Source organism: Carex rostrata, chromosome 5 (assembly GCF_964058835.1).
Source record: "Carex rostrata chromosome 5, lpCarRost1.2, whole genome shotgun sequence".
NCBI classification, from domain to species: domain Eukaryota; kingdom Viridiplantae; phylum Streptophyta; class Magnoliopsida; order Poales; family Cyperaceae; genus Carex; species Carex rostrata.
Window position 1 is genome coordinate 6200529 of NC_135922.1, and position 14003 is coordinate 6214531.

General features: G+C 34.1%; 3 protein-coding genes and 1 long non-coding RNA gene across 4 annotated transcripts in view; 3 read left to right on the forward strand and 1 right to left on the reverse strand.

Moving 5' to 3' along the window:
• Window positions 1–14003, reverse strand: part of LOC144553944 (uncharacterized) — a 68409-nt gene that overhangs the window by 16403 nt on the left and 38003 nt on the right. The gene's annotated exons all lie outside the window — the stretch shown is intronic.
• Window positions 1–14003, forward strand: part of LOC144554389 (disease resistance protein RPM1-like) — a 58108-nt gene that overhangs the window by 15284 nt on the left and 28821 nt on the right. The window contains exon 3 of the mRNA XM_078302709.1: window positions 6889–6958. Coding sequence (XP_078158835.1) covers window positions 6889–6935 — 47 coding nt within the window. The 3' untranslated portion in view covers window positions 6936–6958. The remainder of the gene's footprint in view (window positions 1–6888; window positions 6959–14003) is intronic.
• Window positions 187–4529, forward strand: LOC144554391 (uncharacterized). The gene is made up of 3 exons (XM_078302710.1): window positions 187–772; window positions 820–4155; window positions 4234–4529. Exons 1-2 carry the CDS (start codon window positions 317–319, stop codon window positions 2491–2493), a joined length of 2130 nt encoding a protein of 709 aa, XP_078158836.1. The 5' UTR covers window positions 187–316; the 3' UTR covers window positions 2494–4155; window positions 4234–4529.
• Window positions 5041–6396, forward strand: LOC144554392 (disease resistance protein RPM1-like). Its single transcript, XM_078302711.1, has one exon. The coding sequence runs from the start codon at window positions 5041–5043 to the stop codon at window positions 6394–6396; it is 1356 nt and encodes a 451-aa protein (XP_078158837.1).

The window sequence follows — 14003 nt, forward strand, 5'->3', positions numbered from 1 at the left end:
TCCTACCTTTTGTTGCATGAATGGTAAGATATCACTCGCCCCGAATGAAGTTCCTGATGACTTGTATCGTCTATTTACAACTGAAGAGCCTAATGGTGTGTCTTTCCAACATTTCATACGGTGTTACAATTCTCATTTTTCGTTCACATCGTTGGGAGCGAGGGTAGATAAGAATTTGGCCAACATGAGAGATGGTGTGTACACATTTCGTGCTCACGGCCAGATATACCATTTCTTAGATCAATTGGTTCCTCAAAATGAACCAAAATACTTGCAACTTTACTTTTATGATACCGATACAGAGTTAGATTAACGGATGGATGGAACACCAAATCTTGATAGGAGCACCGTTCAGATACTGATGGGTGTTCTATCAAATAATCCATATGCACAAACATTTAGGATGCTGAGAGACATACCGACGCTCGATAATTATCGAATAACACTAAATGCATCCGTTAGGGATCTTGATCAAAGAACATATAATAAGCCAACCACATCTGAAGTTGGTGCTATCTGGGTTGAGGGAAATGGAGATCAAACATCGTACAAGAGAAGCATAACAGTGTACGATAGAAATAATTGTCCTACGAGAATTCAGTGCTATCATGGATGCTATGATCCATTAGGATATCCGTTGTTACATCCCAATGGTGAGCCTGGCTGGCATAAAGAAATTCCAATGGTTGGAGAATCTCTGACTACCAGTTTAATGACAGAAATGACTCAATTGGAAGATGGAGGTACACTTTGCTTCGCATTTTTATTTAAATGATCAAGTAATTAATAATTACTTTAATTTTTTTTTCCTAAAAAACTAACATGGTCTTTCTTTTTATTATAGAATGTCATGATTCAAAAAGAAGGAAAGTTGTCTCAGCAAGAGAGTATTACTGCTACAAGTTGCAAATACAATCTGAAAAAAATTTGATCCTTGTGGGAGGAAGGTTATTTCAACAATTTTTGGTAGACATGTACATAAAGATAGAGTCATGTCGTTTGGATTACGTAAGAAATGAACAAGGAAAGATACGCGCAGACCTATACCAAGGGATTGTGGATAGTATAAATGTAGGGGAGGTGCGAGGTTCTCGAGTTGGCAAGCTTATTGTGTTGCCGCCTTCATTCATAGGTGGTCCGAGAGATATGCAGAGAAGGTACTTAGATGCTATGGCATTGGTACAGAGATACGGAAAGCCTGATATCTTTTTGACCATGACGTGCAATCCGAAATGGGATGAGATACGTGCTGAGTTATTGCCTGGACAAATAGCACAAGATCGCCCCGACTTAACAGCTCGTGTATTTCGGGCAAAAATGGAGGATTTGAAGAAATTTATCTTTAAAGGTAATTTTTTTGGAGATGTCGCTGTGCACGTGTATGTCATTGAGTTTCAGAAACGAGGGTTACCTCATGCACATTTTCTCATAATCTTGGAGTCTGGTTGTAAGATCATAAATCCAGAACAATATGACAACCTTGTGTCCGCAGAGATCCCTAATCAAAGGAAGTATCCTGAGTTGCACAAACTGGTTGTTAAACACATGTTGCACGGACCATGTGGGCCTTTGAGAAACACAAGCCCTTGCATGAGAAATGGTCGGTGTAGGTTTCGTTATCCTAGACAATTTAATGAAACAATTGTTCAGGGAAATGACTCCTACCCCATATATCGGAGAAGAGACAATGGCCATACAGTGCACGTGCGAGGTTGTGAGCTTGACAATAGATGGGTGGCTCCTTACAACCCACATTTGCTGATGCGCTACAATTGCCACATCAACATCGAGATTTGCTCGAGTATCAGGGCCGTGAAGTATCTATTCAAGTATATTTACAAGGGCCACGACCGTACACAAATTCATGTTGGATCTTCTGAAGCCAGTGCGCCCATCGATGAGATTAAAATGTTTCAAGATGCTCGATGGATGTCACCACTGGAGGCAGCATGGCGCATTTTCGGGTTTCACCTGAGTGAGATCAAGCCTTCGGTAAGATCTTTGCAGCTGCATGTTTCTGGTAAACAATCCATTTGTTACAACGAGAACGATGATTTGGAGGAGGTTTGCCAGAGGGATAAGCTAAAGAAAACTATGTTAACAGAGTTTTTTGAGGCTAACAAGACTTTCCCAGAGGCAAGGAATTACTTGTATAGGGAGTTCCCAGAGTATTTTACATGGGACCAGAGCCGTAAAATATGGAAACCGCGCAAAAAAGGAGGTGAGGTCGGTATAGTTGTTTATGCTCCTCCAACAGATCCCGACCGATACTACTTGCGCATACTTCTCAACCATGTAAGAGGAGCAACTTCATTTGAATATCTTAAAACGGTCAACGGAGTTGTGCATCCATCATACAGAGCATCAGCTCAGGCGAGAGGTCTAATAGAAATGGATGACAGTCTATCTGAGTGCCTTCTTGAGGCAGCAACATTCAAATTCCCGTCAGCTCTTAGAAGGCTTTTTGCAACGATTTTAGTTTTTGTGAGGTAGCCAATACCCGCGAGTTGTGGGACAAACATTACATGGACATGTCGGAAGACTACCGACGAGTCCATAGCTCATCGGAAATGGTGCAACATATGACACTCAAGAGTTTTGGTGAATATCTTGAAACTATGGGGAAAAATTTAGATATGTATGGTCTTCCTGAGATCTCTACAAATAACGATTATAGTTCTGGGGATTTTCGAGAAGTACATGAAGAGAATAGTATAGAGGTATCAGAAGATGATTTGCATGCATCTAATTCAGTTAATGAAGACCAACTATCTGCCTATGAGGAGATTATGGAGCATGTTGGAAACAACAGTCCAGCTGTTTTTTTCATTGATGGGCCAGGTGGTACGGGAAAAACATATTTTTATAAGGCATTGTTAGCTACTGTTCGATCTCGTCGGCTCATTGCACTTGCTACTGCCACTTCTGAAGCAGCAGCTAATAATATGCCCGGTGGGAGGACGGCACACTCTAGATTTAAGATTCCTATCAAGCTCGATTGCAAATCTGTTTGTACAGTCAGCAAACAAAGTGCGACTGCAGAGCTACTCCGGAGGACTACTTTGATCATATAGGATGAGGCATCCATGGTGAATAGGCAAGCTATCAAGGCACTTGACAGAACATTGCAAGATGTAACAGGATACAATGAACTGTTCGGAGGAAAAATTGTAGTATTTGGTGGTGATTTTAGACAGGTTCTTCCTGTGGTCAGGCGTGGAACTAGGGCAGAGATTGTCGACTAGACATTCCCAATGTCCCCGTTGTGGTCATCCGTAAAGAGAAGAAGGCTTACACAAAACATGCGAGCTAGATTAGATCCATCGTTCTCTCAATTCGTACTACGCATAGGTGATGGAACTGAATCATCATCTGAGGATGATTTTATTCGTATTCCGAATGACATGGCAATTCGTTACACAAATGATGAGCAGTCCATAAATGAACTCATAGAAGCTGTCTTTCCTTCTTTACATCTCAATGGACTAAATTTAGATTATATCGCTTCTCGAGCAATTTTGTCAACAAAGAATGATCATGTGGATGAATTAAATGTGCGCATGATTGACCGTTTTCCCGGTGAGGAGAAGATTTACCACAGTTTTGACATAGCCGTGGATGACACCCATAGTATGTTGTATCCTTCTGAGTTCTTGAACTCACTGACTCCGAATGGGTTGCCTCCTAATGTGCTCAAGTTGAAAGTGGGGTGCCCCGTAATTTTATTGCGCAACCTCGATCCTGTAAATGGGCTCTGCAATGGTACAAGACTGGTGTGTCGTAGTTTTCAGAATAATGCAATAGATGCAGAGATAGCAGTTGGACAGCATGCAGGTAAAAGGATTTTTATTCCAAGAATTCCTTTAAGCCCCTCGGATGAGGATTTGTTCCCATTCAGATTTAAGAGAAAGCAATTTCCAATCCGCTTGAGTTTTGCTATGACAATTAACAAAGCATAGGGGCAGACTGTACCAAATGTGGGTGTTTACTTGCCTGAGCCTGTATTTTCGCACAGTCAACTCTATGTGGCATTGTCAAGAGGAGTATCTCAGCAAACAACACATGTACTTGTCAAACCTTGTGGAGATAGTAATGCATCAGAAGGAGTTTTTACTAAGAATGTTGTATACCGAGAAGTTCTAACAGCACAATGAGGTAAATATTAAGCTTAAATTGTTAACATCAAAAATTTAACTAAATTTCTCAATAACTTATTTTTTTTTTATCTAACAGCAGAGCCGATGTGGTAATACTTGCTGTTCTTGCTGGGGAGGAGCCAAAATTTTTTTTTAAATTGTTGTTCATCAATATTTGTATTATTTCTTTCTTTTTTGTTAGTGCTACTGTTGTTGCTTGTAAGCATGTGGTGCTATTTGCTTTATGTTTACTCAGAACAATTAATTTGAATTATCATTTGAACATGTATGTTTCCTCAAACCGATATTATTTTGGTGCTATTTCCCATTTGAACATGCATGTTTCCTCAGAACAATTAATTTGAATTATCATTTGAACATGCATGTTCATCAATAAAAAGGTAAAATTTAAATTGATGTGAAGGACGCCATATTTTTTTTCTTGAAATTGAGGTTGGATTTCAAGGTTTGCTTCTTATTTATTGACTATTTACAAATTGTTAAATTCATGAATTATTTTCGATTTTAACTTTATATATAAAAAATTAATTTTGGACAAAAATAATTTGTGTATGGAATTACAGAAGAAACTATTGATGTTTTGTGTACAATTTGAATGAAGGTAGAATATGATTTTTAAAAAAATCACAGGTCAAAATTTTAATAAAGAAAATGTTAGTATGTTATGTTTTACTTCATATACATGTTATTTATATTTATGTTAATGATTTATTTTACTTTTATGAATTTAAATAGTGAAAAATCTTATAATCTTGTGTTATAGAGATTCTTTTTTAAAAATATATGATGTGTACTCAGTTAGCTCCTTTATACTTAAAATTGAATTCCGCCTCTGAAAAATCCGTATTTGTCTTTCAATAAGTGAATAGGGATAGTAAATGGGATGAGAAAATACAGAACGATACAAAATGAAAAAAAAACAACAACAACAACAGAAGAGAACAAATACGGATATATATGCAGATCTTTGTCACGTGCCTGCCTTTGTCACGTCATTTTTGCAGATCTTTCCAGTAATCTCAAAAATTGCTTGCTTTACTGTGGCATTTATCCAGAAGATTACAAGATATATGCAGATACTATAACCAACCAATGGATTGCAGAGGGATTTGTTGAGACAAGTGGAAGAAGAACACATGAAGAAGTAGCAGAGGACTACCTGAATGAACTTGTTAGTCGGTGCTTGTTGCAAGTAGTTAAGAGAGATGAGGTTGAAAGAGTAGAAAGGTGTAGCTTGCACGATATTATACATAGCATGGTTGTTTCAAAATCAGAGGAGGAAGATTTTTTTGTGGTTTATGGAAGTTCAAGACACTCACCTAGAGGCAGAGTACGCCGAGTGTCTATTCAAAATTGTAATCTTGAAAGTGCAAGCAACAACGAATACTCTCTTCGTTCAATATTTACCTTTGGTGATAAAATCCGTCTCAACTCGCTCTCCATAATGTTAAAAACTTCCAAATTGTTACGTGTTTTGGATTTACCTCGCACCTCTATAGAAAAATTACCAGAAGAGGTATCTAACTTATTCAACCTGCATTATTTGGGGTTGGATGATACTGGAATAAAAGAGCTCCCAAAATCAATTGGAAGTCTGCAAAACTTACAAATGTTGACTGCTGTTGGAGCTAAAATTACAGAACTTCCAAATGAGTTAACAAAGTTACGAAGGCTGAGATTACTGGCGGTGGTTTCTGATCCCATTGGAGTAATGCCACCCAAGCAGATATGGAAGCTAAAGAATTTACGAATTTTAGGAGGTATTAAAGCAACCGATGAAATAGTAAGAAATTTTGAAACTTTAACAAAGTTAACAATGTTAGGTATCACAGAAATAAGAGGCGAACACTGTGTGGTCTTTTTTACTGCTATAAGTAAATTCAGTCATCTTAAGGATCTCTTTGTTCAGGCAAAAGATGGGGAAGTACTGCAATTACAAGCTCTCAATACATCAGCATCAGAAATAGAGTTCAACAGGCTGGTGGAAAGAACTTCAGTACCTCAGTTTTCCAGGTCACTACAATACCATAATAGCATTAGAAAATTGACGTTATCCAATAGTGGGTTGGACGAAAATTCTTTCTCTTGTCTTCAAGAGATACGTAGCTTGAGAATCCTTGGTCTCGAATGCTACAAAGGGAATGAATTGTGCTTTCATGAGATGTCCTTTCTTATGCTTCGAAAACTTAAGGTGCAGGAAGCTCCCCACCTTGAGCGCATCGAAAACTTAAGTAAGTGAGGACCGCATGAGAATTCTCAGGTTAATCAAGTTTACATAGGCTGCACAATTAAAAGGTATTCTTTACGACATTCAAGCAAATTTCTTAATTCCATGCATCTGTTTATTGCTCTGTTTTAATATATGGTTCTTTCCCTTGGTTAAATAAATACACTTCTTATTCTTATTACATTTATGTTTATAAACCTGAACATTTTGAAATTAGTAATCGAGAATTTTTGGATAAATTATGTTTCTTGAAAAACCAATTTTTCAATAATTACTGAAAGTGGAAAGGATAAGTATATGTCTATTATGATGAACCTAACTTGCAATACTTTATTAGATAATTTGGGTGTTACCAACCATACAAATTAGAGATAAATTGCAATTTGCACATGTGCATAGTTATATAGGAAGGAACGAATTAAGTAGTATTTCCTTTCTTTCTTATTTATTAATTTATTACTTATTGTTATGATATTTTCTTTAGTGAGGTGGAATCGATTACAGGTTGTTCCACTGACTCTGAGTTGGATTCTGAAGATTGTGGTTCATGATTTGATAGTGTAGCTGCTTCTAAGTGTCCCAACAGTTATGGGTGAAAACTTTAAGTTGTTTGTTTGCTTGCCTGTTTTGTATAATCCTAGCATAACTGTTATGCTGGTTGGTAGATGCCTCCTAGTTGTGGATATTATGTGATATATCATCTAGTGAGGTTGTCACAAAAAAAAAAAATTGTTTCTTTGATGCTTAATATATTTTTGTGTGCATGAACTTTTATTTGATACATTTATTATGCTATTCAACTTGTAACGATATAATTAAATGGTTGGACTGTATATTTATTGTGAACTACCTAGTGAATGTCTGTACTGTATTGTTTGGAGTACACAATTTCACTATGCTCTGTATTAATTATGCATGTGAAACAAACATTTGAAGTGAGCTAAAATATTTTTATTGGATGAGTATATAGCTGTTTGCTCTTTCACAGCTAGGTTCTCTTTTCTTTCTTCATATCATTTACAATCATAACCTGGAGAATAGAGTAGGTCCGATGGGCTTCGGGACTGTCCAATCTGCTTTAAGATTCGTGTGAGCGAATCTTGATGTGCGCACAAATACTAAAACGGATCATACGGTCATCGAGCCCATCGAAGCTTAAGTCAATCCGATACCAATTACTCATCTGATCTACTCCATAGTGTTAAGATTTAATAAGAACTTCATATATTTAATAGTAGAAGAAAGCACAAATTTAAATTATATTATTCAATATTCTCTGACTCTCTTACCCTCTTACAAATTACAAATGACAATAACTCAGTTTATAGCTAGGCTACATGGTGGTGCCCTCTAGGTAACTTAGAACATAAATGTCATTAAATATGATACAAATATCAAGTACATGAATTAACCAACTCTAACCATTTAATCATTAAACATGACACAAACCTAAGCATTTAATCTATTTAAAAAATTCAAATACATTCATCCTAACCATTTGAGTAATTGACCAACTAATTAAGTTTACTATTTTCAACAGTCTATAACGACCTGACTTGCACCCAGACAAAAGTTATTAATTAGGCTATTATTTTGTAAAATTAAAACATACAACTCACATATAAAAATCTTCAGTTTTATTGCGCACGAATCTCCATGCGATACAAAGACTGAGCGGTCAGCTAGAGCCCAGGTAAAGTCGAATTTGGATCCCCTAAAATAACTCAAATTTTGAGTTTCAATACTGACTGTTTAATCTGCTTAGGCACTAATATTAAAGGGCTCATATATTCCATTTCAGGGACTAGATTGACCTGAATTTGAATCAGATGGTCCCGATCTAAACTCAAAACTTGGTTATTTTAGGGGATCCGGACCAGTAGAGTCGGACCCGCCTGCCATTGTACATTTCCCCACAAACATTATTAACTGATGCTGAAAGCCTAGTTTTAATTCTACTGTATATAATGTATAACTTCTGTACAGCGGGTCATTACAAAGCAGTTGCTGGGTCAAAAACATGCACTGCTGTTCTACAGCAAGAAAACCTACGCAGGTAATCTTCACATATATCCGCACTTTTCACATGGTGGGGCCCGCAGCAAGAACAAATTATGAAATTTTCTGTATTGCGAATAAAAATTAACAATTGACGGGTAAAGCACAATTAGCAATACTTTGAAAATGTCACATAATATCACCTTCAATATCCGACAAGTAGTCAAGCACTCATGGCAACATCTGGTCTATATACACCATTTGATGATGTAGCTATTTAAAATGTCCGAAAAGAAATTCATATGTATACCTAAGTCAAATGTTATTTTCAATTGTTTATAACAATGTTCTAAATAGCGCGCTATAGCGCCGCTATAGCAGCGTTATAGCATTTTTGGACCCTAAACGCTAAGCTATACAATTAAAACACGCTATTTGAGCTACAGACGCTATAGCGGTAATAGCGGTCCGCTATAGCGCATAGCGTGTAGCGCAAATAGCACCCGCTATGCAACATGCTGTTTTTTTTTTTTCTTTTCAATTTATATGGGCTTTAAATAAAGGCTCAGATTGGATTTTAACCGTGACTTTTTTTTTATAATTGACGTACTAAGCTTTATATTAAATTATTAATTATTATTTTCATAAAAAAAAATTATTAATTATTAAATGAGAGATCCATCAAACGAAATCAAATAAGGAAGCTACAGCGCGCTATGCAACATGAGCTGTTTTTTCTTTTCTTTTTTAATTTATATGGGCTTTAAATAAAGGCTCAGATTAAATATATTAAGATATTTCTTGAAGTAACAAAATGATACTTACTATATGGTAGTTTGAATATTTTGAATATATTAAGATAATTAATTATGCCATGATGTCTAGGTTATTTTGAAATTTAAATAGAAAAAAGATAGATTATGTCATGATGTTGAATATATTTTGAATAGAAAAAGATCGATAATTTATGATATTAGTAATACTATGGATATTTTGAGTCGCAATTTGGACTTTGTATTGGTTCAATATGAATACTATAATTTTTTAATCAATTTGATGTTATTTATTATTCTATGAGACTTAGATAATGTTGATATTTAGTACAAATATATGATATAATTTTTATAAAAATAAAAAAACGCTATGTGGCATAGCTTTCGCTATAGCGACGCTATTCGCTATAGCTTTTTTTTTCGGCTTCCTGCTATGACGCGATAAACGCTATTTAGAACCTTGGTTTATAAAGATACAAATCTCAGTATTTGGTCAGGATTTGAATGGTTAGTATTGCGTTAGACTAATACAAATCTCACTAATTATCTCAATTAGACTAATATTTAGCTAATTATATAAACAACAAAATGGGGTTACGTCCCTGTTTAAAATATAATAATTTATATTAATTTATTCAATGAAAATGTAACAGAAATCTATTTTAGTTTTTTTTTTCCTTTTCACATCATATCACATCACGTGAAAATAAATTTTGATCATGTATTTACATGCCGTGAATGATACAACCAAGTTACGACATGTTAGCTGTGTCATGTTAATTTTTCTTTCAGTATTTCCACCTCAATGCCTTTTAAATTTTGGGAGAAAATTAGTTTTGGCAAACATTTTTCTTAACCCATGAGTTATGTAATTTTCTTGAAGAAATGTCAGTGCATATCCAACTACAAATCATCTTGTTTTTTTTCTTACCCTACTGACACTACTAGAATATGAGTTTTTTGCAAGCGTAGTACTAGTTTTTTTCAAGGTAAGGACGGCCCTTGCAAAAGAAATGACATTTCTGGAATCCTCAAACTTTTTGCAAGGCTAGTCCCTTGTAAATTGTATCGCAGGGAAATGTGTGATCTGCAACCTTGTACATATTTTTGTCCTGTCCTTGTAAAAACATTTTGAAAGTCAGATATTATAATTAATTGAACGTCCTTGCAAATACTCAACCCCATTCACTTGCAAATACTTTACCACATTTTAGATGTTATATTTTATTAAAAGTACTTGCAAATACTCAACACCATTTGCTTGCAAATACTACACCACCTGTTTATATAATATTTTATTGAAGGTCCATGTAAATACTCCACTAGCATCATTAATTGAAGTTTTGGCTTTCGGTTTGGTACTGGAAGCCTATCTCATCATATGAAACTTTGATTTTTGTCAAATTAGAACATAGAGGAGCATCAACGATATTGTTTCAATCATTTAGATTGATTCTGGAGTGCATATGTACCTTATGTTTTATTAGATTTTCAATTTGAGTATTTAGCAATTTTCACTGTGTAGTTCATATGCTGGTGGTTCATGATTTGATCCTTAAACTTATTATTTTTGAATATGGTTATGTATTTTTATTACATAATCACATCCCTGGCCATGTTAGGCACTTCTGGATCCAATTTCACATTTTTACAGATTTTATTTATATTTTTAATTCATGAATTTGGCATGCAAGGGCATCAGTTTGTCATTTTCAGTCATTTAATTGTTAATTTTATTCTAGGAAATTGGCTACATGAAATTTGGATTTATTTTCATGAAAATATCCATTTAGACTTAATGTACTCATGTGATTTATTTCAAAAAATTTCTGGCTTCCCTAGCATACTGGTAAGGGGTTCAGTACCATGGCCATTGTTTACCAGCAACAGAAAAGAAGAAGAAAAGGAAAAAAATAAGAATTTTCAGAAAGTTGAATTTCAAAAATTCATTAAAAATAGTACAAAATTCATTTTTAATCAAAATTTGGGTCCAGACTGCATGGAATTGAGTCCTGTATCTACCTGTCATGTTTATTTTGACATAATCAGAATCTTTGTCCTCTGATTTGCCAGTTTTCAGCAGAAGGGTATTTTGAGCCTTTTTTATGATAGTAGAGGTGCACAAGGGTCTTGCCACTGATTTCAACTGTGTAATGTAACTTGAAAAGCATGTCTATCATGGAAGCACATGTAATCTGGTACTGATACAGAGAATACCTCAAACAAAAAAATCAGACCAGAAACCAGTGAAGAAAGTTATAAATTAACCAAATCCTTGGATAGATGGATATAGGACATTAACAGGAACTCACAGAAACAAACCTCACATTTTTGTGATTTTTATACAATTAATTAAGGACTTTCAAAGATCAGATTTCAAAAATTCCAGGAACTGGTACAATGGGTGATTGGTACCAAAACTTAACAGTAAAAAATTACTAGTTTGACCCAGTTAGAAAATTCAAAAAACTTTGAGATTAATCTAGGTGATAGTACATGATGTTCTGAGAATTTTGGTACCAAGAACTCCTAATTTGGACCTGTAGTTTGCTCTGTGCAAAAATCACAAGGCAGCATGCCAGAGAAAGATAACTGCCCTTCGTACCCTGAAATTTAAAGAAATAAACCACTTTAACCAACTATTTACAATTTATCTTTTAATTCATTATGGTAGTGGTACTAGAGCAATATAATTCTTAAAAACATTTACCTTGTAATAGCTTTTCATGACTTCAGGTATTAGAGCAATATAATTCTAGGTCAACGGCTTTTACTTCTGTGTTTTTCCAAGGAGGTTTCGACTGTGCCAACAACCTTCACAATTTTTTATGGAAGACAAAAATAAAACCAAATTAAGCCTTAGCAGTTTACATTGTGAAATTAAACACCTAAGGTATCAGAAAAGAAAGAGGGAGAGAGAGAGGGAGACAGAAGCAAGAAAGGGCGATAGTGTTTAATGAAATTGTTTGATGAAATTCCCCAAATGAAATCCGAAGTTCTAATTGGCATGCAAGGAAGTGTTAATTGTTAAATTAAACTATATTGTACAATAGTTGGTGTAGAGAGACGTGCCAGAAATAACACTAATCGTCGATTTCACCATAAAAAAATTATTTGGCGATAGCCAAAAATCGTGGAGGGAAAATGTAGAGGGAAGTTACTGAAAGTACAGGAGTTTTAGAGGGAAATGAAAATTAGAATTTTAGAGCGAAATGAAAAAAATTGGTTTGGGAATTTTGGAAATTTTGGAGCGAAATTGTAATTGGAGAGGGTTAGTCATCTTCTCCAGGAAGGAAATGAAGGGAGAGAGATGGAGTATATTTATTGGGGTGGGATCCACTTGGAAGTGAGAGAGAAAATAAGAGAAAATGAGAAAAAAGAGTGAGGCAAGGGCTATACAGCTATTTGTGTGGTTCAATCTGACAGGTGGGCCGCTTATTTCATAGGCTCAATTTTATTGAAGACTAACTAAAATGATTTTTACACGAATAAAAAAAGGTTGTAAAGGAAATAAGAAAATATATTAAAATTTAGGCATTAACCAGAAATTTTATTAATTGGAGATGGAAAGAATTAATAATTTATGTGATAATGAACAAATTCTTTTAGTAATTTACGTTATTGATGTTATTTTGTATGATTAGTAATTTACATGATTAATGAAATTGGAAATTAAGCACAACAAGATTATAATTATGAAGTTAAAACCATTTAAAGGTCAATTCACCCTCATTAATTAACCTTTAAGTATCTCAAAATTACATTAGCTTACCCTAAACTGAGCAACCCAATACCAATAAAACCCACATGTAGAAAAAAAAAGACAAAAATGAAATTGAGAAAATTGATAAAATAAATTAAGTTGAGTTGCTTTTTATAAAATCAAATATGTAAATTTAAAATAAAATTAAAAGTACAACAAATAATATAAAAAAATCAAACAAAATATTGTCAATTTTTTTCCGGTTTCTACATCCAAATCATACTTATAATTATTAATTTTATAGAATTTCATCATAATTTGCTCATTCAATGTGTACCAATATTTGTGAAAATATTTAGTAAATTTTAGTCAATTAATATCAAAATTTAATTTTAATTGTAGAAAATATTTTGTATAGAAATTATATTAATGAAACTTATGTAATAATTTATGTTGTATTGCTAAATTAAATTATTTGACCCATTAAATTATATAGCATTACATGCATATTGCATATGTGACTCACATCTCTTATGCATGAACATGAAACATAAACTCTTGTTTCACGAGTTTATGAAGACTAATGAAAATATGTCGTCTGTTGATCGATCGGGACCGCTTAAGTTAAAGAGCACTATACTTATTGTCACTCACCCAAGTTTGATAAAAATATGTTTTTATTTACCTATCCATCTAGTTGACCGAAAATTAAAGCATCGTATGGCCATAAACACTTCGTATTGGATCGAAGCTTATACATAATAAAACTTCCAAAAATTTATGTTGATTATGTTCAATGTTCTCTCTTGATCATTTTAAAATAGATTTGGAATAATTTCATTGCAGATCGACCGTTGATTTTTCGCTTGAAAATGAACGGTCCGAAAATATTTTCTAAATTTGAAGGAGCATATAATAATGAATGTATATAAAAATGACAATAATAAGTATTATTTGACTATATAACATGTAAAGAATTAAATTTTATATTTTTTGAAACTTTTTAATATTATTTGTTGTACATACATTATCTAATTAGTAAATATTAAACTCTGAGCCGTTCGATAGATAGTGAAGGGTCTTGATGTCTTCATTTTAGAGACTGTGGGTAAGAAATCCCTATTCTCTGAGGTAATATATTATTT

Excerpts from the sequence above, each read along its gene's own strand:
- LOC144554391 (XM_078302710.1), top strand. The coding sequence starts at position 317 with ATGGATGGAACACCAAATCTTGATAGGAGCACCGTTCAGATACTGATG. Across the intron at positions 773-819 it reads GCTTCGCATTTTTATTTAAA|AACATGGTCTTTCTTTTTAT; the intron begins TGATCAAGTAAT and ends TCCTAAAAAACT.
- LOC144554392 (XM_078302711.1), top strand. The coding sequence starts at position 5,041 with ATGAGAAAATACAGAACGATACAAAATGAAAAAAAAACAACAACAACA.